At 34.6% G+C, this 27,762-nt stretch overlaps 1 protein-coding gene across 5 annotated transcripts in view; it reads right to left on the bottom strand.

Annotated features, from left to right (window-relative positions):
* ANKS1B (ankyrin repeat and sterile alpha motif domain containing 1B) overlaps positions 1-27,762 on the bottom strand; it is a 420,219-nt gene that overhangs the window by 287,413 nt on the left and 105,044 nt on the right. For all 5 annotated transcript variants that reach the window (XM_064655362.1, XM_064655363.1, XM_064655364.1 and 2 more), the window contains one exon: positions 13,954-14,119. In XM_064655362.1, the coding sequence (XP_064511432.1) occupies positions 13,954-14,119 (166 nt within the window). The remainder of the gene's footprint in view (positions 1-13,953; positions 14,120-27,762) is intronic.

Raw genomic sequence — 27,762 nt, 5'->3', positions numbered from 1 at the left:
ATAACTTTTCAGCATAATGTACGATATAAACAGATGTAAAAATAATGGAAATGCACTTAGAAAAAAAATTTAGTTTCAAATCCTGTATTACTGGTAAGAAAATGGTTTTAATTGTGCTGCACTATTTATGTATCTTCCAGCATGGAGGGAATGATTTCTGAAAGAGAAAGGACATGGAGTGAACAGCTGGAGCTAGACCAGAAGGCATATTCTTACTAACAGAATAACATCTAATATCATCACCTAGAACAGTTACTGCTACATACAATGATATACTGTATTACAGAAAGAACCCTGCTCTGGAGCAAAAAAATTTGGAATGGTCCTTCTCAAGACTTCTCCTGCTTTTGGAAAACAATTAAGCAACTGACTGTTAAAATATTCTTTCATGTGAGTTCTTCCAAATCTGCAGTATTTGAAGACATATCAGTAAAAAAAGGAAAAGACTAGTTAGATATCCCGCTGCAGTAGCAAATTATTCTATTATTAATTCCTATTAAAGATATGCTGCATCAATATGTTTGTGGATTGGCAGTACAAATCCATTCCCACTCCATTTTGATATGTACCAAAATCCTACATCTCTTACATACTTCTAATTTGCTTTTGAGGTAGCACAAAAAGAAAATGGTATAAAAAGAACAAAAATCAAATCCCTGTAAAGTAACAGAAGAAAACTTTTTGGCAGCAAGCTACAGACTGCCATCAGGACTAGCAGATGTAGAAAGGGAGACAGAAGCAGAGAAAATGGAAGTAATTGAGTGTTTTTTATTTAACTTAAAATAGAACAGGAAGGATTTTTTTTTATTTTTTTACAAAATGCAACACTGATTACTTTCACTAGGAATCAATGTTTTTCTATTTTTTAATCATTTCTGACACTGAATAAAACAAATAAATCTGTTCATTATGTACAAAATTGTTTTATTTTAGCAATTGCTTAATATTTTCACAAATATTTTGATTTTAACAAAATTTAGCAAGCTATGCCAAGATTTCTGCTTTCCAAATGTACTAAAGTTAAAACAAAAGTTTATTAAAAAAACTGCATAGAACATACCATTCCATTAAAAAGTGAGTTCCCAATGGAACACAATTAAAGGTATTAAAATATTAAATATAAAAACTTTTTTCACAAAACTACCACATTTAAGTTGTTACTTACTGGAGAAGTAAAGACACTAGAAATGGGATTTTTTTTTTTTTTCATAGTAAAAGATAGAATTTCAGATCTGATTCAGGTCAATGCCGAAATAAAATTCAGTTGATTGTATGATATAAGCTAAAATTATATCCCGATTTTGACACAGTCAGTCACAAGAAATACTCTCCTAAAAACTATCATTCAGAAGAACCAAAAAATCTTTTATAGCTTATTTGATGGTGAGTAAAGGGAAGTATTATTGTTGTTCTACGGCTACTGGAACTGTAGAAAAGAAAGCAAGGTTACCAATTCCATTCATATAAAGCCATTGACTCTTCACTAAAGTATATGTAAAAGCACAGTAACTGTGTGGCAGTAGATGATCCCTAAAGAGAAGAAATGATGGAGAGCAGGGAGGGTAGCAGGCACAGCTGTGATGCAAAGGCCTCAGTATCTGCCCGTTAGCAGTGCCACCAAACCACAGTGAATCTTTTGACAAATGATTTTCACCATATAAAAACCCATTAATCCAAACTGATGTCCTTTGGAAAAATATCTCAGAACGTTTTCATCAGAAATACTTCTCTGAGCAGGATGGAAGTCCTGGTGTGTGTTTGCGAGAAAGACTAGGAAGAAAAAACACTGCAGGGCAGGTATCCCACAAAGCTGATTCTCTCACAAAGTTCATGGGTCCTGCTGAAACTCAACATCATTCTAACAGAACAGGGCAGGGATCGAGTTCATATTTCTTGGTCTGGCATGTACCTACCACTGAACAGAATTCCCATGTCCCGTGATACAGATATAGTTGCTCATATAGCCTGGTACTCAGGGTTCTCAGCTTGATCTTCCACATCTCAAATAAATGCCCTTATATGGGACATAGAAATAGAAGGGATTGCACAACTCATCAAAGCTAATACATAAATCAAAGGCAATCACATAGTAAAAATTGTGCTACAAGACATATAGACTACATCTACAGCAAGTCACAAAATACTCCCTAATAAACTGTATTAATAAACTTGCAACCTTTGATACAAAATATCAAAAAAACCTGAAAAACTACACATGGAGCAGGAGAGATGAGGAACATTTTTAATGTCATAACTTCCAGCAACAGCTGAGAATGTCTAGATGACCCTCAGATATGTATATTGCAGTGTCTATCAATTAATCATTCAGAGTTGGGAAGCATCTGAAATTGAGAGACCAAACAGTGGAGAAATTAATCTTCCACAAAAGACAGCCGAGTTCTTCCTGTGATTCAAGATATATCTATATTGCATTTCCAGTGTTTCTGAAAACCAGTTTAGCTTTTTTCATAGTACTTGAACTTTACTGCATTACAGATGTAAGTAAAGCACTAACTCTTGAGCACTGGATCTCTCAAATTATAGGACTCAGTTTCATCTTAATGCAAAATAGCAAAGTGTGCAAAGTCTTGAATATAACAGAACAAAAAGTATGAAGTCCAGACAACTGGTTCCTCTCAACTTCTAATATGGATTAAGATTCAAAATGAAAACCCTTTGTAGAAATATCAATTTATGGTTTGTAGAAAATGCACAGGTGCATCAGGAGACACATAATATTAGCTAAATACCTACAGAAAATCTCCATGCAGTGCTATATCCATTTCAAGCTCATATTCTTCTAGAATATAAAAGATGCATGTAAACTGTAAACAAATTAATGTTAAGATGAAGTTTTACCATCACTGCTAATATTAGCATTTTGATGAGTTTTATAGAAGTATTATTTCTCATACACCTATTAAATTATTGCCACTTATAAAAGGTACTATCACTTACATCTGCTCAATCATCAAGCAATCTCTGCAGCATTCTGAGGTGTAGGATTACTTACCAGAATGGAATATGTTCTGTGTGATCTATATATATTTCAGCCCTAACTCAAAAGAGCTTGCAAAGGATGCTGCAACTAATAGTTATTTAACAAAGAAAAACTCGAATCGTACTAAATAGATTTGCATGTGAGCTTTAAAATGCAAAATACCTGAAAATAATTATGTTCCTTTGAATTATTGTCTGGGTTTGAAAAAGGGGTTTTGTCTGACAGCATGCAGTCAAGTGTATAATGAGATCATTCTAGACAGTAATCACACCAAGATGGATGAAACAGAGCATTGGTCAGAATGCACACACTTTGATGAGCACTCATTTGCAAAAATTGCCCAAAACTCCTGTGAGAGCTAATTTTTTTCAAATGTATTTTAATGAATTTAAATAAAAAGCAATGAAACATTGGAAAATGTTTAACATGTGTCAAGCAGCAGCCTTTTTCTCTCCGTTTGCAGAGAAAATATAAGTCAGTCCTTTGGAAAATTAAACTATTTTAACAACATAAACATATTTACTGGAACATAGTGGATGGGCAGAGAGACCTGCATGCCTTTTTATAATGAACTGGTCACGTGGTGTCAGTCATCCCCATGTGCTCTAACTTCAAAAATGACAGAGTGTTTTTAAGAATAACATTTCATTGTTCAGAATATTATCAAAGATGTTATCCAGGGTAGCATATGATGTGAAGCAATTATCCTAATTATATACTAAAAACCTTTTAGAGGAATGATAATGTTCTAAAGGAAAGTACATTAGAGCTGTGAAATGTATGAATTGATGTGGCTTGTGCAACCTCAATTCAGTCTCCTGTGCATATGCATTCTGAAGAAGTCTTTATGACTGTAATGCTGTTTCTCCGCATGACCTCTGCTGCATCAAGGACATAAAGAAGTGGGGGAAATGGAAAAGAGAACAAATGAAATCATGGCATACTACTCTAGAAATGTGGTAGGAGAAATGATATTATAAACCAAGAGATGTGAAATATTTTCCCATGAAACTATACTCATGAAAATATCCAAAGGGAATGTTAAAAGAAAGTTACTAAAGCTAGAAATTTTTAATCAACAGATCCATCTAATTTGTATCCAAGAATTTTAAAAGATCTAGCAGAAGTTATCTCAACAAATGCAGCTGTTTCTTAATAGCATCTGGAATATTGATAAGATTTGAGAAGACTAAAAGGAAGCTAATGGAGGAACCTTAGTCATTATAAGCTTTCAGCCTGAGATCAGAAATAATGGAATAGCTGATATGGATCACCATTAATAATAAATGGTAGGGACATATGTCATGCAAATAAGCATTACTTCAGAAAAACTGGAACTTATTAATTAACCTGCCTTTTTTCAATAAAACTGTAAGTTTTTCTTAATACAGATAAATAGAGTTAATTTGGTATTCTCTTTTATAATACATTTGGGTTAATTATTACATTTGGGTTAATAAACCTTATTCAAGTGGTCTATGTTTGCAATGGAGATAATTTTAAAAATTTAATACTGTATGGTTCCAGATACATGTGCATGAGAAGTATGCACTACCCAAATGAAACAACAGGTAACAGTTTTACCCCTCTTTATCCTACAAATACCACTGCAGGTAGCAGATGGGTCAAAAAGTCTGCATAAATCTAATTTATTTTAATGCTCCTTGGGATTCTGAAAGCTGCCAGTTAAATGGGCAAGAATCAGCCAAGAAAGCATATTAAAAACAGCAATCACTGAATGCTTTCACTGTCTGCTTCTCAGTTTGTGACAATGAAGTTTTATTTTAGCTTTGATGGATAAATTCTGATCTTTTCAGAAGACAAGAAGTGAAACAAAAAAAAAAAAGGCAGAACTTCTTTTATTCCCAGCATAACAAAGAATCATTTTTTAACACAGTGCTTTGCCACTCAAATAATGACAAAACTGGAGGATTTCAATTTTCTAGTTATTAATATGAGAATTTTATAACACAAGTTTGTCCAAATACAAAATTGCTCTGTTTAAAATAGAATAACTAAGGGAACAACTGTGTTAGGGGAACCTATGGCTTTATCTCACACTGCCCAGGACTGCTTAGAGGGGAAGAAGACAGTGGACGAACTGCTATAGAAATTTTCTATCATTCATCTTCTCTCATTTATTTATTTGTTCTGTTAATAAATTTGTAACTGGAGTCACACCCTAATGAAAATGGTGCTTATTTTGCACAACAGAAGTTATTTTTTTCTCTCCCTTTGTAACTTCTACCAAGAAAGCCAATTCCCACATTGTACAGGAAATCAAAACAATAAAGCATGGATATGCTTTTTTCTTTAAACATTAGATAGTGCACTGTTGGTATATCTACTGAGAGCAAGCTACAGCTATGTCAAGAATATGGAACAGGACCTGTCTACATAAAGTCTATATGGATCACCTGGACCTGTTTTTTGGATAATACCAGAAACCTGCCTTACCTGAACGACCTATGAACAAACTTCACTGCAGAAAGAATTCTCAGGCTGTCTCACTCGCCTTCTGAAACCTATCCAAATACAGTTAGAGTGAGTCACAGCTTTAACATTCTATCACAAAGTGAGTTTAGGGAGGTAGCTAACTGGGCAGAAATCAGTTGCATACCTCACTTACCCATCTATAGCCACTTCCAACTACAACACTGTAATAGATCCTTTAAGAGGTACCTACTGATTTCAGACAAAATCAGAAGAAAAGGGAATTATTCCCACATACAGTACCTCACTTTTCATCTTACAGTACAAGACATTTTTCTTGATCTCATTTAATTGACCAATTCCTAATTCTAATAAAGACTCTTCTTCTGGAAGATAATGCATACAGTTAAAATCTATCCCAACTGAAATTAACGGTAAAACATGTCCTAACATCAGTGACAATAGGAATATATGTCAGCGGCTGAGACTCAGATCACTTGAATACCTACTCAACAAGATCAGCAGGTTAGTAACTCCTGTCAACAAAACAGTAATTAACACAGGACCACAGGTGAACTGTGCTCCTCTAGGAGATAGAGTATTAATAGAAAGCATCCTAATTGTATTCCAGATCTATGATAATAATATCAGAAATACAAAAATAGGTCTGAAAATGTCATTATGATTAAGCAAATCTTCCAAGCTCACCACATTTTGGGGGATTTGTACTTTAAGAAAATAAACAGAACTATAAAATACCAGAAAATACTCAAAACCAGAAAATAAATTATATTTCTATAATTTCTCCTATAGGAACAACTATATCAGCAACACTCTCCCCAGCAAAATGCAAGATAGAAAAACAATTGTATATTTTACTCTTCCATCAGTACTCTCTTAATCTTTATTAAAATGTCACAAGAAATTTAAAAATATGAACTGTAAACATATGTTAGTGCATTAGACAAAACAGCTTCTGAGAAGAAGCATGCACTTTATACTGTGGCAGTAGGAATGACAGTTACAAAATGTGTCATCACTGAAAGTCAGGAGAAGGTTAGTTTGGTTTCCGATACAGTGTTCTGGCAAAGATTTGTATCTTGAAGCTCCAAATGTGACCCCTACAATTTTATAAATTAACGTGTTAAAAGAAGTAAATTGAGAAATTCCGTACCATAGCTCCTTATGGCTCAAACATAGGTTAAAGGAAGAAAAATAATAGCAGAGAAAAGTATGTACAGGTCTTATAACTAAGAATGGGCACTAGATTTCACTATTAATAAGTTATTGACTAAAAATACAGCTGAAAAACTGATAATTTTTAATTTTCACCCTAAAGCAAATTTCACTAAAAAGCAGGTAAATAAACTCTAAATTAAAAAAAAATATTTTCAGCTGGACTAAATACCTTTGAAAAAAGGTATCTGTTTTTCAGTTTGATTACTACAGTTCTTCTTATAATGTTTATAATCTCACTCTCCTCTTCTTAAACAGAAAAAGGGAAGGTTATTAGGGCATTGTATATAGATAATATAATCCAGACTCCTATAGAACCCACTACCTTAAATAGAGGCATACATACAGAAATAAAAAAAAAATTATTTGAACACACCGTGATACAGAGAACACACCTTTGGAATACCTCCACACAACACTTCACCACCATTTGGAGTTCTATAGCCACCAAGACAAGGCAGTATAGACAAACAGATATGCATAAGGGTAAGAAGAGATTTTCAGAATAAATCACAGGCTGCCCAAATTTGCCTCTTGAAGAGTTACTGGAGACTTCCAATCTAGCCAATCAGGGCTACTCTGTCTTGACTGCAGTTGGCCATGAATACACTCAGGTTGGAAATGAAAAGGTTCTTAATCACTAGCACAGAAATCAGTGGTTCAAATATAGACTTCTACACAGAGTAACAGGCACAAAATCCCAGCTATTTTTAAGCTGAATCTTGAGATTTTATTAAAGGAAGTACACAAAGGCTAGAACTCTTCTCTCTTTACAGGGAGTATTGTCATCATGTCAGGGCACTGTGAGACTCTTGCTCATTCTTTTCATGGCCTGTGCTACTCTTTCTGTGCTAAACATAAAGGGGGACTACATAGTGTAAAACAACCTGAGACTGCAAAATTTCAGTTAACAATGGGAGAATTTCTCTAAAGTAAAAAATTCCTTAGAAGGGAAACCACTTGCTGCCTAAGAAAACATTCAGCTATTAGGTTGTTATGGAAACACAAGCCTCTTTAATCAGTGATCTATTCCACCAAACCAATGCACGTCTCACATTACAATACACACTAGTGCTTTGTGTTCTGTATTGACAAGCTCTGAGTGGCTCTTCACTTCTCATTCAATGTACAGATGAATTACAGTCTTTGGAGATGCTGTCTGCTTGAGTAATAGACAGAAAACTAAGGGATATTTGATTATCATTCATATATCATTACAGAATATTCAGACAGTAATTTCTTGGAAGGGACCCTCGAGGATCATCAAAGTCCAACTCCTGGCCCTGCACAGGACAGCCCCAAGAATCACACCATGTGCCTGACAGCATTGCCCAAACACTTCTTGAACTCTGGCAGGCTTGGTGCTGTGAGGTCCTGAAGCACTGGTAAACTTTAATGGCCCTGCCTTTAATGGCCCAGCTTTTCAAGGTTCTTCATTCACGTCCCCTTTTCTGAGGACACCATTTCAGCTCAGTCTGAGGCCTCTAGCTCCTGCTAAAGCTAAGCTGAAGCAGTGCCCATCTTCGTGCTTAGTCCTTTGCTCTGTGTATCCAGACCTCAACTCACGGACTGACTTCCCAGTATGATCTTGGACTCGGACTTGCCATCATGAACTTTCCTGGCCATCACCAAACCCAATCCTGACCTGTGTATTGACTTTCTAGCTTGAATTTAGACCTACCCTCCTTAGCACAAACTTGCTTGTTGATCAGCTCTCGGCTGAAGTTCACCAAGATCTCTAGGTCTACCCTGCTCATGGGTGTTGAGACAGGGCTCTGCTTAGTGAAGCCTCTGCCCTGTCAGCCATGGTAGTGCACTTCACTCCTATCTCTCTCTCCCTGGAGGCACCTGGACCCTGCTGCTCCTTAACACATCAGGCCTGAGTCTTAGTGGTTAGAAAATTCAGCACTGATAGTAGATAGCACCGGTTTTGAATATGCACTGCAATATCAAAAGCTTTCATGCATGATCAGTTGCTTAAGAAACATTTGTGTCACATTAGGCTGAATTACACAGACTCTAGCTATTTTCAGCTGGTTCTAGACCAACTGAATTGCAGTTACTCTGATAAGAGACTCCCTCCATTAATATGTTCTTCTCTACACAACTAAGATGATTTTTCTTGATCACAGAAAATATTTAATCCTGGGGAGTTTTACTTCAGGTCATGTGTTTAAATGCCCTATATCCTGCTATCTCTGGTTTAAAAAGCATACTTAAATGAAATACAGCTCTATTATTGGTCCTTCTGTTAGAAGCAATTTGTGTGAGTGGTCTTTAGAAAGGTTAGTGTGTGACCCTTCAGATCAATTAGAGTTTCAAAGTGATGAAGCATGGGTAACTAAGGTTAGCCTCTTGAAATTCCATTCATCCAGGCAATTCTGTATATCCAGCAGTGTGACAATTCCTTTTTGTGGCCACTTTGCACTGCTTTGCTTATAACTAGAATATAACTGCACAAAAGTGAAGGTATAAATTCATCAAGTAAGAAAACATATATTTGCAATCTTAGTATCAGTCTGGAGAACTGAAGTGTCTAAATATTGAGGACTACTGAAGTCAAACAGAAACTGATGATCTGAGAAACCGAAGTTTATTTACCAAGCCAAGTATTTGATGATTTTGGAAACCAGGTAAAAGACACATGCTTTAATTTTAATTTTCATAAAAATGTTATCACAGCTGGGCTCTTTTTTCCAATTCAGGTTTCTCAAGAATTGTCTCCTAGATATATATGACTGCTAACACACTGTTATACAAGTAGACACAAGAATGCAAGCAGAGGTGATCCGATATACTGACTACAAAGTTTCAGGTTCATTTTCACCATAGTGACAGGAGAGGGATGCTAGGCTGAGAAAGCAAAAAAAAAACCCTAATACTGCAATAGATTGGTCAACTTGGGGACAGTTTGATATGTTGTAATGATTCAGTGACAACTATTTTTTGTTAATTTCCCTGCTGTGATTATGAGGCTATAAGAAGAAGATATAGTTAATTACAGATTTATTAACTGTATGATCTTCCTTAAAAGTTACCTGCATCTAAGCACAAATCAAGTGATTTTTTTAAATAACAAAACCATCATGATTGACAACAGCGAGACTGCTCCATAGTACACTTAGCTGGGTGAAGGACTCACTAATAGCTACTATCTCTTCCTTTACATTTCAACTTCTTGCCTCATGTTTGCCTGCTACAGGCTAGTGGCAACACATCCCATACCTAAGGACAATTTTTATCCCTGACAGAAGCCATAGCTTACATATAACTGGGTAATTATATGAGAGCTATCTTTAAAATCACTGACTTGGGAATTGCTGACTATGCAGTGGCTGAGAGCTCAGCATAAGTGAAGCCCCACAGCATTTACCTTACTTCTCAGTTGAATTTTGCAGCCCACACTGTGTTCTGAATTGCTACACTCAGCTGTTTCCAGAGTTGAAGATGGCTCATTAAGGTCTCCTAAACCTGCTGCCACAGTGAAGTAACATAACTAAAAAAAATGGGTCCTTGAACTAGGATTCTCTTATCCAAGCATGATTTTCATGCATCTTGTTATTGAGATGCTTTATTAAAACCTTTGTTAATCTGCATGAACAGATAAAATTTCCCAAAGAAGGTTGTTGTGGGGTTTTTTTTCCACAAGTTATCTATGAGAAACAGAGTTTTAAAAGTCCTTTCTGACTCCTAATGATACTCAGTGAGACTAAAAATACTTTAATTAGTACTGGCCATCACTCAGTATTATTAAAAATTTAGCAAAAATATAGACTACCACCTGGCCTCACTTATAGGGAGTTTCTGCAGTAGAAATTATAAAGGCAAATATATTCTCTCTACTGGGTAGGGATATGCAATTAACTCCAATTAAGAAAAAAAAAAGTTAACATTTATTCTCTAACGTAGCTCAGACTTCATTCAACATTTCCTAAATAAAGTATATGACATTATGAGGTGCAAGGATGGACTGTGGTACAGAATGTCCAAGCTACCAAAGGTTCAAGTTAGGTCTGTTAGGGTCTTCAACAGCAGAGACCCAAAGGCAGCATGGTGATGCACCTAAGCTGCTGCTACCAGTATTCTGGACTCTAGATAGCTGATCAAAACCACACTAACTTGATGAAAATACTTAATAATGCCTACTTTACCATTAGAATTATCCAGAGGTTCGAGCTTTAGCCATTTATTAAAAGTTTACACCTTTTCCAAGATGATTTGTTGCTATAGTTCACAACATTTCATTACATCCCTAAAAGCAAAAGGGCAATACTAATGCATGCCTTATGAACTAATAAAATTTTATGACTATTTTTCAAGGTTAAATATATCGTGTGACTTCTTTTTTAAATGGAAGGGCAGTGTAAAAATTAAAATGAGCAGCAGAAATATCTAGTTTAAGGAATAAGAATACTGACCTGGAACAGCCCAACAGAAGAATCAGTAAGACTGATTTGTGAATCAATTACTTTGTAAAATTCATTTTAAGACATTGATCTACAAAATTTTAACCCCAAGTTATATTTTACTTAGCAGAAAAAATTATCGCAAAGACTGCAGTATTTCAAGAATCTTCCTATCACATCTTAATTATTAGTTTAAAGGCAGAAATGTCAAGAGATGCCAACACACTTTGCCAAATTTGCCTGATCAATCTATCACAGAAACAAAGAACAGTTTAACTTGAACTCAGTCACATTTCCGGTCTTTATTACTCTTACATTTGTCCTAATTAGAAACAAGTGCTTTAACTGCCAGCATAAACCAATAATGTAACTGTTCATCTTCCTATATAAACCTAATTTCTTACAAACAGACATAAAACTAACACAACACAGAATTTCAAAAGCAGAAGTAACGAACTTTATGACTACTTTTATTTGCTTTCTATTCAGTTTTTCTCCCTGATATCTAAGAAATATTTACCACTCAGTATATGGGGTTCTCATCCTCTGCGATTCCCTACCAGTTCAACAACAAAATTTTGGAGAACTACAGAGCAGTCTGGGTTTTTTCCCCAGCAGATCAGAGAATGATGACTGGCAAGGTGACTATTCCCAACCTGTTATGAGTTGATCACACTGTCCTACCACCTAGGGAAAGGAGACTGACAGATGCAATTTTATGTTCGAAGTGCTACTTCATGCTCTATAAAGAACTCTACATTATGACATAGTACAGAACTTTGAAACAGTATTCCCAAAGTCAGCATGTCTCAGTGACACAAAACCAGGGCAATTCAGGAAATAAAAGCACGCAAATCAGATATTTCTTTTAAATAAATGATCTCTATAATCATACATAACTTATCCAAGCAATAAATTTATATGACCTAAAGTGGCAGGGCGACATTCACATACACATAGTACTAAATACCTTATAACTGAGGGTGACATGATTTACTAATTTGGGCCATTTGCAGTACAAGATAATCGCCAACATGATTCCAGATATGGCTGGCAAGCCAGGCCAGTTAGAAAACTTTAACATTTATAGCTTAAAATAAAATCACATTTTAAAATCTGCTTATCTACACATCCAAATGTTCTTCCCAATAAAATGCCAAGGAAAATATCACAGTGGTATATGGAAAACTAAGACAGAAGGAATTACAGGACATTTGTATTGTCAACTCATTGATCTTGTTAATTCTTATAAATATTATGGGTGCCCTCATGACTGTCCTACAGCTTCTGAGGTTATACTCTGGGCCTCTGATACACACTATATTTAACCTTACACAAAACATATTTCCAGATTAAGACCTAAAAATGTCCTTTTTAGGATCTGTGTTTCAGACTGATCTTAATGGATTTACTGTGTCTAAGAAAAATGCTTGTGTTCAGCAGACAGCACGCTTCCAAATCCTGGTATTTTAACTAGTGAAAACTCTATCTTTTCTTAAAATACTAGTTACAATGGAAAACTTTTTTCTTGAGCCTCTCTCCCTACCGATTTACTGGATAGGGGTATGGCAGTCTTTCCAGTGAAATATATATGTTTATTGTGATTAATCAAGTAGAAGTTTTGGGGGGGGGAAATAATTTGGCATTTTCTTCCTTTACTGAACAACAACCCATGATATTGTCCTGCACAGATTGATTATTTTTTAGATTATCAGAGCCAAAACAGTCAGTAAAGTAAGCCTTCAGTGACACAAGTAGTCATGCTGATGTTCAAAGTCAGATTCTGGTCCATTCTGTGCAATATGCTATAAAGCTTCTATCCTATTTTGTGCTGCCTCTTAGATTGCTGTTTATAATGTAGATTCCCTCAAGTCTTTTTTAGCCCAAATTTAGTGGAGAGATGGCAATTACAATCCACTTCACCTTATCCTGCAGACTCCAAAGCTCTATCTTCATATCTGCCCTTATATACTATGCCCAATATAGCTCTGGCACTCTTCCAATACTAGTTCAGCTGTGAGATCAAGAAGGTGCTTCCCCTCACACAGACATGATGTTAGTCAACAAGCATCTGTCATTCGCCTATACTCTTGTATATTACCCAAATCATGATTCATAATCAAGATAGCACAGGTCAAAAAGTCAATTGCCTGTTTCAAATAGGTCTCTGCTGCTGAGAACTGTCATTTGTCAAAGCAGACTCCCAGTTTAATTACTTACAGAGAAATGACTATATTCTGAAATTTCTGTACCAGGTGGTGACTAATCAAGAGTTCAAACAAGGGTGATGGAAGAGATCACATAATTTTGGTGAATATAAAAAGACTCCTTACAGATAATATCATGCATCTGACTTAGCACAATTCTATTGTTTTTAAACTGCTTTAACTCATTGCTGTTCAAACCTTTATATAATACGAACAACAGTCTGTCAAAATGTCATTTAATATTTTCCTCAATTCTCAGTCACTAATTTTCAAAAATGGAGCAGATCTTCCTTTATGTAACATGAAAACGCAAAGCACTTTACATTTTGAACTAGTTCTATAATGTTGCTAAGCACTTCATTAAAAAAAAACAACAGCTTGGTAAATAGATTCCCGCAAAAGGCTGGGCTTAAAGAAACTCTATTTCTAATTTGGCTTTTTGCAACCTTCCTATCTAGGAAAGTATTTAAACCTCTGCTTTGTTTTCCCTTGTACAACTTTTTGCTATTAATCTTTATTCTGATGTTAAACTCTCATGGTAGCTAATGGAAGACTATAATCATGCTGTGGTAAGTAAACAGAGTACTGTATGCTTAAAAATATAAACCTATACCTTCTATAACATTACACTTACACCAATGACTATGTAAAGGATTATTTGGTGGTTTACCTGGTCTTGAGGAAGGAACTCTTGCTATCTCTAGGGAACAAGGCTTTTTGGTCACTGCTACGTCTATTGAATCACAGTGACTGCTGTCATTTTCTGAAGGAACTGCATCCAGAGGTACAGAGGATATTGCTTCCAACGCATAACCTCTCTTCTTTGAATAAGATTCCTGAAATGCAAAAATTCAAGCAGGTAAGAGAGATATTTCTCAGATGACACAAGAAAAGAACCAAGGTCAATAACTCTAGCTAGTCGGGTTTAAAATTCAACAAATTAAATACCACATTCTGTTGAAATCCAAATTGTAACAGACTGGAAGAATTACTCGGATTCTAGAAGACAACATTTCTGTTTCTTTAAATTTTTGTGTAATATAATGCTTGTTTAATTTACAGAAAAACTTTATTCATCAAACTTGGTATTTAGTGAAAGCTCTATAACTGGTCTTGCCATACCTGCTTTGCTAGGTTCTAATTCAGGAGATGTCTTTTTTTTTTTTAATTAGATCTCATGAGAGTGAAAATTACATTAACCACTGCAATTACTTTCTCTTCAGGGATGGGTTTGCAGTATGTTTATATTATATATAAGAAAACTAAAAATATGCCTTCTACATTAGGATGGCAGAATCCCAGTTTGTGAATGAAGATGAAATACTGCTCTACATTTGAGCAAAATAATGATGAAAGGTCCCTTAACAGTGATATATATATAGAAAATTCTACTCATTAGCAAATGTTGAGGGAGGGAAAAAAGGAATTCGATGTTTTGCTAGTACAGTAAACTGTCCAATCCAGCAGACTGTCTCTGCCTTAGAATGTGAATAAGAAGACAATATACAGCTTCACCAAAGTTTCTTGATTTGTGATTTTTTTTTTTAATCCCAGTAGAAAGCAATTGCTTGGGCAAAGACATGCTTTCATTTCTTTCTTACACTGGACATGTGGATGCCTTGGAAAGTCAAGCATCAGACATAAATCAAATATGATATAATAAAAAGCAAAAGGCAAGAAAGCACCCTGACAGTTATATACTATCATAGCCCTACTCAGAAAATGATGAAAGAATGTGATGACTAGAACAAAATGTGGAAGAACAATTTCCTCACCAAGAACTTATGTTACCTAAGTAAACTATGGCTGTAGGTAACAGTGACTTTTCAGGTGAATGATTTATACTGTTAGCAGATCATTACATCACTGAATTTTTTTAGGCATTTATTTTTTTTCTGGTCACTTTGGTCATCTGATCTTCATATGAGAATTCATAGTCTGATAATAATTCAAGGCCTCTTGAAGGATAAGGTTGAGACGGCAGCAACAGGAGCTTCACTTCAAAATTCTACTTGATGACTTCAGTTGAGACAGATTTAAATTCTAAGCTAAACCACCACAACTAAAGAACTTTAAAATGAATACTGGAAACAGTGAGCAGGGAAAAAATCATATCAAATAAAATAAACAGATACTAACAATCATTTATAATTAAAAAAAACCCAGTACGCACTATCAAACAATACAAGATTGCTGGTCAGCGTTCAAAAAACATGTCTGAAAGCGGGATGTGATTGTGTCTCTACCTCTTTTACTCTATCCAGTTTATATCTAGTCAGAGTACGAGCTTTTTGCGTTAGTAATCCCATAGATATAAACTAATAGTAAGTAGTTTTAGCTAGCAGACTCTAAAGACGTAACAAGGAATTATAAAAGTTTGTAAGTGGCCTTCCTGCAGCTCCAAATATAACTTTTGTAACTTAAGCCATTTCATTCCTAAATTGATAGATAATTATTGGGAGGCATCAAAGCAGCTGAAGTGCAATGGCAGGACAAAAGGAGTCCTTCCTACCTTGAAAAAAAAAGGAATTCCTACATTGTCCATTTAGGTCTGCTCTAAAAAAACAGCGGCAAAAAATTATTTACCAAAGCAATGACTAGAAGAGCAGATCCCAATTTAATCCTTGTATTCTTCTAGAAGCTTGCATTTCAGTCAGAATGCCAAAACCTTAATAATAGTACATCTGCCTAGAGAAGCACATGAAGAAACACTGCAGTCTTAAAATTGTCACCAAACACCAAAGTGAAACTCTTCTCAGCTCCTGAATTTGACTACATTAAAAAAAACCTTTAAAAATTATATACTAAACATTAGAATAGAAATTGGATCATACTTTGTCACCCAATATTCTGTCTGTAAAGGCAACCAACAGTACTGACCTAGAGAACAGTGAAACCATCATGGGACCAGGACAAGTACAGAGTAATGCTTCTCATCCTGCAACACTTTGAAGGTCTCACATTTCATAATCAAAAGGTGCTGACTTTGTTTTGCATGTCTACCAATCCAACTTTCTAAAATGCTTCTAAAATTACCTTCTCAAGTTCCTTTCAGAGCTCATGCTCCTTTTTACAGTTTGCAGGCACTGTATTTTGGTTTCAGCTATCTCACCAAGTTTGACTTCGCTAATTCCTACACTTTAGAAGGCAATGAATAGTTGTTCTTTACTTATCTTCTATTTATGATTTCACACATCTTTATCCACTTCCCTTGTCCTCTCCTTTAGGGACTGAGAAATACTTACTTACACACCCAGCTGCTCCAGGATTTTGACCACCCCTGTCACTGCTCACCCTCTCAACCTTCAGTGATGTGACAAGGATCAGATTTTCACATGGCATTCAAGATGAGGGCTCACCAAGTAGGCATACTGTCATAATGATGTTCCCTCTTTTGTACTCTACTCCTTTCCTAGTTACTTTTAACATTCAGTTTGGTTTTCTGAACATTATTGAACATTTTGTAATAACACTGCACAAATATAAATGTCAGTGGAGAGTAACTAAAAATGATGGGGTTACTGAGAAAATGGTTGGAATGTAAATTACAGGCAAGTAAATTCTTCCTAAATATCTCCCTAATAAAGCAAATATGATAATACTATGCCCAGCAGTAAGAGTCAAAAAAGAATTAAGATTTTAACAAGTCTAGAATTCTATCAAGTGATTACATGAAGACAACAAGCCTTAATTAAAAATTCTATAAGTAGCAAATTCTCTTTGCTGCAGAAAAGCATTGTAAAGTCTTCTGATTGTTGCAGTGTGTTTTCCATTTTGCTGGTCCTGAGCATTTCTAGAAATTTTTAGGATCTAAACTATTTCAATTTAGATGTTAGCAAATGACATAATATTGTCTAAAAATATCAGGGATAAAGCAATTTGATTCTGTTTTTTCTAAGATTAAAAGCATTCTTATTAATAATATCTTCAGCATTCTTCTCAATAATATCGGTTCTATTGTCTCACCTCACCAAGTGCCATAACCAGTAACTTTACAGTAATTCTACATGTCCAAGTTATCATCTTCATAATAAAACCTTCTAAAAATAATTTACCATTATCTTTAGTCCTGAAATCAAAATAATCTGTGTAATTTTTGTTTTAAAAATAGAGATTATTCCATCTCAAATTTCTGTCAACTATTCCAAAATCTTGAAAATGAGACATGTAACTGACTAGCACTATCAAGTCAGAATTAGTCCTTACTTGAAATTGCAACTTCAAAAAAGTAATGTGCTGGGCTTCTAGTAGATTAAAATAAGTCTTTTTTGTGGAAAGGATAAAAATACATACACAATAGAAGTAATAAAAGAAAAGAGAAGATAGAGAGATAGAGAGTGGGTGAGTCACTGGGATAGCATTAGAGAACAGTCACCCATACTGATAAAATCTAAAGTAGATTTTTGTCTTGTAGAAAGAAACAGCAATGTGACAGTGAAGTTGCAGAGCACATGCCAGGGACACACTGTGGGCCTTATTCATAGGCCTCTGGGTTTTTTCTGAGCATATGCTTGATAGTATAACACCTATGAAATGTTATCTGAAACCTTAACAGGACTAAAAGGTTGTTTATCAGTGGGAAAGAATTTGCTTCTAAAATATCAATATATCCATTGCAAGGAGTTATATACTATTGTGAAACAATATGCCATAACACGACTAAATCTTCAAAAACTACATGATGTTGAGTTAGACCATTTTCCCACGTTTTTGCCAGATTTCTATCTACTCTTGCTTCTGCCTTCTATATACTGTTGCATTTCTTTTAAGAATCAAACTGAATAATGTATACTTAAGGACTGAGATATAAGCAGTATATACAAATTTGTGTTTGTATGAGCTATGAATAAAATGACAGAGGCTCAGCAGGCATCTAATCTGAACAGACACTCTGACAAGAAGATAGAATTTGTACTTAACAGAAAATTTTCAATTCTTCCATCTCCTTTCCTATAGAAATCAGGTCAGTTGAAGCTTTAATACTTCCCTGGAACACGGGACAACACACCAGAGTCAAACATGACTTTCCTCTTAAAGGAGAAATAATCTCATAAATGTAGAAAGGAGGAATGCAATACATCTGACATCTTTAAAAATATTTTCTTTCATTTCTGTAGACAATGAAGAACTGCTACTAAACTCTGACATACCCCTTGACATCCTTTTCCCCTGGCTTGCTGCATGCCAGAGGACCAGCATGAAGAATCCAAGTGACTTTCCTTCTACCATAGTGGGATAAATTCTGCCTAGTTCTTCTTAAGAGAGTACTGTGACACTTTATTAATTAAAACTGTGGAGAATTCTTGATTCTCAACACTCCGTCAACCCAATGCTGATGATTACAATGAGAGTGAGCAATGAATATTGTATTTATCCCATTTATGTCATAGAATCATAGAATGGTTTGGGTTAGAAGGGACCTTTAAAGATACTCTAGTCCAGCCCCCTGCAATGAGCAGGATGTCTTCAATAGACCAGATTACTCAGAGCCCCATCCAATTTGATCTTGAATGTTTCCACATATGTGGCATCTACCACCTCCCCTGGGAAACCTGTTAAGAGTGTTTCACCATCCTCATCATAAAAAATTTCTTCCTTACATCTAGTCTGAGTGTATTTGCATCAAACATATTTCTTGACATTTGTAAACAGACTGATGTATAATCTTATTGAATTGGGACATTTCACACTGAAAAATTAATGATAAGTAATCAAAGGTTGCTGAGAGGAATGAAGAATTCAAGAAAGAAAGTTCTGACCAGTGACCAAAGATAATTAGGATAGTTTTTTGACATGCAGCAAGTCGTGGGGGAACTGAACTTGAAGGGTGTTGTGCAAGTTTTCCACAATACTGCACTAAGCAAAACCAACTGAAAGTATTTCCTATGTCACAATAACCCAAACCTACAAATAGATGGTGAAATACTTATTTTGACTACCTTCCCAGTGAAAGATATCAGAAATATTACTATAATTTATGGCTAATAAAAACACATTTATCTATTACTAATAAATTAACCAAAGAAGGTTTCACAGTGTCATGTAATTAGAATAATTTTTTCATGAGTCAAACTAGGATAAATGTTCATTGTTATGACAGTTAGAAACACTTGAATGTGTGATTTGTCATAGAACAGATAATAGGGCTCATGATATATTACAGAATCTGGAAAAACACCAATAATCTCATTTAAGGGTAATGACACTAGAGGATCTACTCCGGTCTTCACAAAGTATTTAGAGTACAGATTTTAAGACAGTATTCTCTTTTACCCTCTCACCAAACATCTGAAATGATGTGTTTGCTGTTGTAGGATAATATATATTCAGAGTTACCCTTTAGCACCTGAAACAGCCTTTGTGAGTAAGTTTCAGTAAGCCTTCCACAGAGTTGAGAAAAACATGAATTCTAAAAATCATGCTAGACTTGTTATCCTGTGTATATAGTTAGAAATGTAAATATGATGTGTAATTTTTCAGAAACCACTCAAAATTTAGATTTGCTTTTTCAAACTTTTTTTTGGAAAAAAAAAAGCATTATTTACGTAGCACTCCAAATGTAGTAGGTTTATCTTCTCCTTTTCAAATGCATATTTTCACGTATCCTGTTTAGAATCCAAAATTTCATATGAAAACTCTACAGACATCTATTCCTGGAAGCTAAGGGTTTCTACAAAGCCTTACAACATAAAACTCACTAATATGGCCTAAACTATAAATGTCTGAAAATACAGGTAAATTGTGAGCATAATGAATGATGTCATATACTTTATTTAGGAAAAATATTGAATGAAGTCAGAATATTACAGAATAAATGTTAACTTTTTTTTAATGGAGTTAATTTTATGTCCATACCCAGTAGAGAGAATAAATCTGCCTTTATAATTTCTACTGCAGAAACTCCCTATAAGTGAGACCAGGTGGCAGTCTACATTTTTGCTAAATTTTTAATAATAGTGAGTGATGGCCAGTACTGTCAACCTCTGCAGCAGAAACATATGGCTATATTTTAGGTAGAGTTTTCATAATTCTAACTGGCAGATATTCAACATTTAAAATGAAGTTAGATTGTTTTAGTCATGTTACATGCTTTCCCATGCACACAATGCTCAGGCCATGAAAAAAAGCAGATGCTTCCTCTAATAAATAACTCACTGTGACAAAGAATATACTAAAAGTGTACATAATCTGGTTTATGCAAATGCTAGTGGTTGTGTGTGGCAATGCAGCATAATACAATAACTAGTTTAATAAATGATTCTTAGTTTAGCCGAACAAAATACAATTACAAACTAGAAAGTAATTTCCAGGTTAAATATTCTCCCTTTTTATCCCATTGTGTTTTCATGAAAAACGTTAAACAAAAAAAATCACATCTTGTTTGAATATCAAGTTATAGGAAAATGCCTATTTAAAATAAAGGCTATTATACTAAAAAAGACAAAATGAACTGAAACCTAAGCTCCATGGAAACAATATTTCTCTGCAAGTTGTTTATGCTCTAGTGACTAGGTTTTAAAACACACACACACAGAGTTCTAATGGAAATAGCAAACATAAAGTAGGAATATTTCCTGACATTATAAGGGCCCAAACCATGGAAAATGTTAGATATTGAGAAACTTTAAAGTGGAGTCAATATTTACTAGACAGCAAATGCAGAAAACAATTCATGCACTACTCTATGTTAAGCAGACTGGTCAAAACTTTCTCACATTTTATAGCTTAATTTCTATCAATTACTGTGCCAGTAAATAAAAAATGTATGGCTTGCTGAATACACCTAAGTAGATCTTGACACGAAACACATCTGTGTGAACAGTAACCCTAGAACTGTAAACTGACTTGATCGGAGGACAGATAGCATCACTAAAATGAGACATTATGAAAGACACTTTCCTTGAAAAGAAAGCTTTAACATCAGTGTGTTAATTTACTATCTATTATGAATAATCTATGCATTTTTAGAAAATATTCTATATCTGCCCATGCATCTTGTTCTGAAGTCATATCTGCACAACAGAAACCAAATAACTGATATCACACACAATGGATTTGATAGAAGTCACAAATAAAAATCTGCTATTTCAGGAAAGGGAATCTCCTGTGTTTAAAAGTTTTTGGCACTGAAGAAATAAAAATTTAATTATGTTTGGTGTAAAAGTTATTATTGCAATAGTATAAGCCAAGAAGATATCTCTCCTTTGCATGCTCCCACAGTAAAACTGAAAGAACAAAAAAAACTTTTTTCAAAATATTGAAGTTATTGAGAGTCATTTTATCACAAACTAAAATCTTTGTCGTGAATCATACTTCTATCTGTCACATAACTGAAGAGAAAAATGAGATAAAAAATCAATAGCAAAAGAATTTTAAATTGTTCTTTAAATATCCCAGGATGCACGCAAAGTTTGTAAAAGTTACTACTTCGTAATTAAATAGGACCAAATAAACGTTGTCTGCAGTATGTATGGTATTTCAGCAGTGTTGAGAACTGAGTCTGACAGTAAGAGACAATCAGAGGGAAAGTAAATTCACACTTTAAGTTAGAACTGGTGCATAAAAACCATAAAACAAATTATTCCATGACAACAGGAGAAATAAGCATCATAGCAGTAGACAAAAGTTAACAGAATATTGTCCATATATCCTTATATATTCTTAAAGAACCCAGTAATTTTCTATTTCAAACCACAGTTCTGAATGGGATCCTATGAACTCTGCTGTTTCCTGGGCAAAAATGTGCCAAAGCCCACTAACATTGATATCATGGGTATTTAGCCTTATGGATACAGTAAGTTCCATCTCATCATACTGCCTATATGCTTGGCAAATTTATGAGGACTGACGTGGTCGTGTTGAACTCCAGTAGCTAAGACTTTCCAATGAGCATAATTACATAATTCACTACTCATCACTGAAGGAAAAACATTTTGCTAAGAAACCTGTTACTTTCTTATGGCTCTTTAAACAAGAAATTCCACTGTTTTAACATCAGAGCTCTACTGCTTTAATTGTTACTATAATAATTTCTGTGGTGTGATAATCTACTTATTCATTGCAAATACTCAGCCTTAGTTATTGTAAAATGAAAACAGAATGTGAAGATTATATAAAATGGAATGAATAAGGATTATAAGGGAACCAAAATCACCTCTTAAATGAAATTTGAACTTAAAAAACTTTCTATAGGTTCACTGCAAGATTCCAGTTTTGGAACAACTATTACAGAATCGTGTGTCTATTTGACAAGAATTACAGCAATATATATTATTAATGCCATTCTAGATAGAAGAACATAGAACACAGAACATGAGATTCTTCATTTCCTCATTTCCTAGCTGAATTGCCATTCTGAGAGACCTTAAAGGCTAAAGACTTTATTAAAGAAATCCAAAATACCTCATCATGAAAACATGAGATGATGTAGTCTTACATATCAAGGGTCCAAGGGTTGGACTTGATGATCTCAGAGGTCCCTTCGAACCCAGCTGATTCTATGATATTTCCCTTTGATATCTAAAATATGGACTCTCCTTAACCTCAGTTTTATTTTAATTTACATCTAATTCATGAGTTCATCATCTAGCAAAAAAGTCATAAAATCATTTGGAGATTTTAAGAAACTCTTAGCCTTAGTTTTGAATTTTGGTAAAAATATAAGAATCTCTTGATAAAGTTATGTTTGTATGGAAACCCAAGAGGGATTAAGCACATTAATGCTTATGCTTAAGTAACTTGTTGTTTCAGGATCTATCTCATTTTCAGACTCAGTATAAGGGATACAAGTACTAAAAGTTTTTAGTGAAATACAGCAGCCAGACATGACTTTAAAACCAAGGCATGCAATTTCTTTTGCACAGCAAGAGAGGATTCACTGTTACAGACTACAGAATTGTTCTTTTAAAAGCCCAGCTGTCAGTCAGGTCTTTTCTTCAGAATGAAATCAAGTTCTATACATTTTACAGACTTCTTCAGGGACTTACTCTATGAAGCCATGAATTTCCCTACTACTAAACACTGAAGTAGTAAAACCATCCCTCACAGTTTCCAGTATTAGCTTAGTTCCCAAATATATTTGTACCGCCACTGAATATAAAAAAAAATAAACAAGCCAAAATAGAAAATAAGTTGTTAGGCTCAAAAAAAGTCCCAAAATATCAAGTGCCTTTAAACAGTCCTTCACAGAAATACAACCTTAGACAAAGCCTGACTTAATGGCTAATGGATATAGTAAATCCATGTAGTAATAATCGTGTTCAGATAGCACCACAACTCCTTTGTTACCAGCTTTTTTGATTATCAGCTTTTTTGGTTACCAGCTTTTTTGCCCAGAAACTCCTTTGCTTCTGTTGCTATCAGAGGAACAACAAAGACAACATACCTAGGATGGCTTTTTTCCCCACAAAATGTAATACCGAACAGTAACCCAATTTGGTCAGATTGACGAGGAACTCCTACATAAATTTTCAACTTTCAATATACTGCTTTAATATTTCTGTTATGAAGTAGCTGAAGCTCAAACGTGAAGTTTTTAACACAAAGTTGAACTTCGTTCATATACAAAACTAATTGCTATGCGTTATTGCTATCCATTTGCTGTGCAATTCAAATTGATTTTTTTTGTTGTTGTTTTCTTATAATTTGTCAGGTGGTACCGAAAGTAAAAACATTCCCTGGAAGTATGTCTTCTGGTTACCACTAAGTTTCAAAGCACAAAACAACAAAATGTGACATACATACTATTTGAGATCTTCCCGGACGATCACTGTGACATGTTTCAGTTAGGAATGCGACAGTGTTCAATTCAACATTAATTTCTACATTAATTTGAAATATCATTAATCAGAATTGAATTTCATCTTGTAAAACATTACAGACATCAATATTTCAGATTATTTCTGACATATATCAACAATTCCCATATTTTTTGACACCTCTCTCACTCTCATCCCATTTAATTGTGCTGTTTTGTGACCACAGCAAGAAACAACTCATCCCAGCAGTGCTTAAATGTACACAGTGCTGGACAGGTATAGCCATATTTTCACAGTCATTTACAAACTGCAAAGCTAATCCTAAATTTTGAAAGAAATTAGCTCATCTGAGGTCAAATAGCTAGAATTTTAGAGAGAATTATAAAATGTAGATGTTAACAATGATATGAAAGAGAGCTCTGGAAATCATCTTGTCCAAATTTTCAGTCAAAGCAGAGCTATCTTAACCATTAGGTTTCCCTGGACTTTGACCAGTCAATTCTGAAAACACCCAAGGATAAATAGATTACAACTTCTCTAGTTACGTTACATACCTGTATAGTAGTGTCTAGATTATACAACTACTGCAGTAAAAATGCATTTGCCATAAGACATCTACAGTCCATGGGCAACTGGAAATTTACACTAAGTACAGGAACAAAACACACAGCTTCATTCCTTAAAACACCATCAGAAAATGTAGCATAGCACTAAAATAAGCTACAATCTTTTTCAATATACTTATTTCCCATCACTGTTCAGCAGCGTATAATCATCACCTGCTGATTCTTTCTAGGCAGAATGCATACTGCAGTTTTCAGTAGCTGCTTCACTGTGTGGGTGGCATGTTTCTGAAATTACTAATAAAACTTACGCTTACTGCAGAAGAGACAACACTGAAAATCAAGAGTTTAACAGAAATATTTTTTTATGGGCAATATAGCTCTCCATGTCAATCCTATTTAAGTAAACTCATCAGTTAACCCACTAAATTAGGAAGAGAAAAAATATTTTTCACTGAAGGTTAGAAACTATAGAAAAATATTATAGATAATATAACAATCTTACTGTGGTTATTCATGCTCAGGTATACTGTATGTCAAAGTTTTCTTTACTATGTCTATATCATCACCTATCAAATTAGTACATCACTAAACAAGATAGCATGTTTCCTCCTGTGTAACATATAAGTTAGATAATGCCACAAGACTTTCTGTTTCTAATTTTGGAGAACTTTAACACCAAGTAAGGTCAGCTAAGTGTGTTTCTTTACTAGTCTAGTTTGCAATGTGCTTCCACTGAATACATTGAAAGGCAAATTTATTAGTGAATTGAAGGATGATGCCATTTCTTGGGCCCAAGATGAAACACTTTAGCTATTAGTGTTTAGTTAAAAAAAACACACTTTGCTTCTCTCCATTTTTATTAAAGAACAAAGAAGAAATATTTCCTCTTCTATACTACCTCTCCTGCACCTTAGCAGTTCAAAAAATTACTGTAACATTTGCAGAGCTTTAAATCTAAGACAATTTTTAGATGTAACTGAGAACAGAACCGGTTCAATCTGAAAGAATACACTAAAACGAAAACAAATAATGCAAAAAAAAAAATTCCCAATATATTAAAGTTCTCCAGAAAAAGACAAGATATAGTCATGCTGCATCTCTCCATAGAGTGTCAGTACAGAGGTTTTTTCAGGCATAGACTTGATCTCTATGTGAAAATTGAGTTGGCTCTTTATTTATTTACCTCATTCATCTCTCATGTATCCAGAACCGTCTTTGAAAATGTAAACATAACTGCAACATAATTATTTTCAATGTCAGGCTTTCTATAGAACAACTCTAACAGCTCCTACAATACAAACCGTAAACAAAATTTCTTCCCTTTAAAGTTACTTTTTAAAATTACATAAAAAGAAGTGCAGACAGACAAGATGATCTTCTGGAAGGCAGACATGAAATACATAACCCCATTAACTGATGCATCAGACTCCAAGCTCTAAATATTCCTATCACTGCCTATGCTGATAAAGAAACAGTATTATATACAGTTCATCTCCTAAAAACGTAGTTAGGAGTCCACTTTCTCTTCCCTTCCTCTAAATAAGAGGCATTTTGGTAGGAAATCTCTCTTCCACAGGAGAACATGTGACAAAGTTGCTAGAGTTCCTATCACTAGGAATCCTAGAGTTACATAAGCAGAATGTAGATCAGTCTTAGAAGCAAAATGTGAAGGTCTTCCAGAAGCCATTCCTTCTAAAAAGATGAAAATCTGACATTAAGCTAGAAATGTAACATTTCTTTAAATATTTAAGTAAATATTCCATATCTGGCTATAGTTTTGTAAAGAGCCATGCTTCCTGGCCACTGGCAACATGATAATTTATACTTATGGCTTTTAAATCAAAATTCAATTTTTCCATAGTAACTGCATTGGTCTATTTACAGACATTATTTTTATTTCGTAATAGTTAGACAAATGAGGTGTTCCTAGTTGTCATCATGTCAAACACTGGGAATAACTGTTAGGATTTTTAAGTTATACATACAACACAATTCAAGACACAGTGTAGTTGAGCTGATCCATCAGCTTCCTAAATGGGACAGAGCTAAACCTGCCTTATCTCACAACTACTTTATATCACAATTAGAAAAACATGTTGGCATGGCTGTCAAGATTAAGATGTGTGAACTGGTTGCTTTAAACTGATAATACTGCAGAGATCATACAGGACTGCAGCACTCATCTCTCTGACACTGCAGACAGCCCTGTATTTGTCCCTGTACACCAGGCCCTGTTTGCCTGTTAGCAGAGAAATATTTAAAGCACACTATTCATGAAAAAGAAAATGTAATGAAAACTACAGTTTTGTATATTTGGAGTATAAAGATTTATTCTAAAGTTGTATGTGGGTACTGATACACTTCATAAAATAAATATACTAGGAGTTGAATAGTAAATAAACCTGCACTGCAGAATAGATTATTAAGAACAAGAAATTATTTTATTACTGGCAAACAAGAGTGTTCTACACTTATTTACCACATTCCTTACACCTTCCTAACCTTGCCCTCCTTAACCAATCGATAAAGCAAACAAATGCCCTCAACCAAACTGATGTTTATTCAAATTGCTTCCCACTAGTTTACCAAAACCTATGTTCAGGCAAAGTAGGAGAGAAAGGACCCATCCCTTGTCCAATCTTCTATGTCTCTGCCATAAGGAGACTTTATGAGAGAAACAGCTGAAGTACTTTAGTCCCTTCACCTCCAGGTTGGAGCTGCTTAATGCTATTTCACATTTAAATATAATAAGTTACATTTCTGTCTTCCCCATAAGGAAGGAGTGAGAAACAGAAGCAGACTGACATGCACAGCACTCTCCATCATTCATGCTGATATGGTTTGAAGTTGGCTCCCTGCCAAGTCTCCAAACCTTACCACAAGAAGTCCCCCCCCTCCAAACCTCAGGGAGAAGAGGGAAAAAACAACCAAGAAAACCAAAATGAGAGAGAGACAGCTAAAGCAATATATATAAATATATTTACACTTATGTTACAGTTATATACAATTGAAATATATATACAATTTCACAAGGAAAAGGAAGGGGGAAGGGGAAAAAAGGAACAAAACCAAAATAAAATATATATATATATCCCGATCAGTAGCCCGAGATCTAGCAACTAAAAGAATTAGCAAAAGACTATCTCACTACTCTCC

The sequence above is a fragment of the Pseudopipra pipra genome, chromosome 5, assembly GCF_036250125.1.
Source record: "Pseudopipra pipra isolate bDixPip1 chromosome 5, bDixPip1.hap1, whole genome shotgun sequence".
NCBI lineage: Eukaryota > Metazoa > Chordata > Aves > Passeriformes > Pipridae > Pseudopipra > Pseudopipra pipra.
This window is presented reverse-complemented; position numbering and strand designations above follow the sequence as displayed.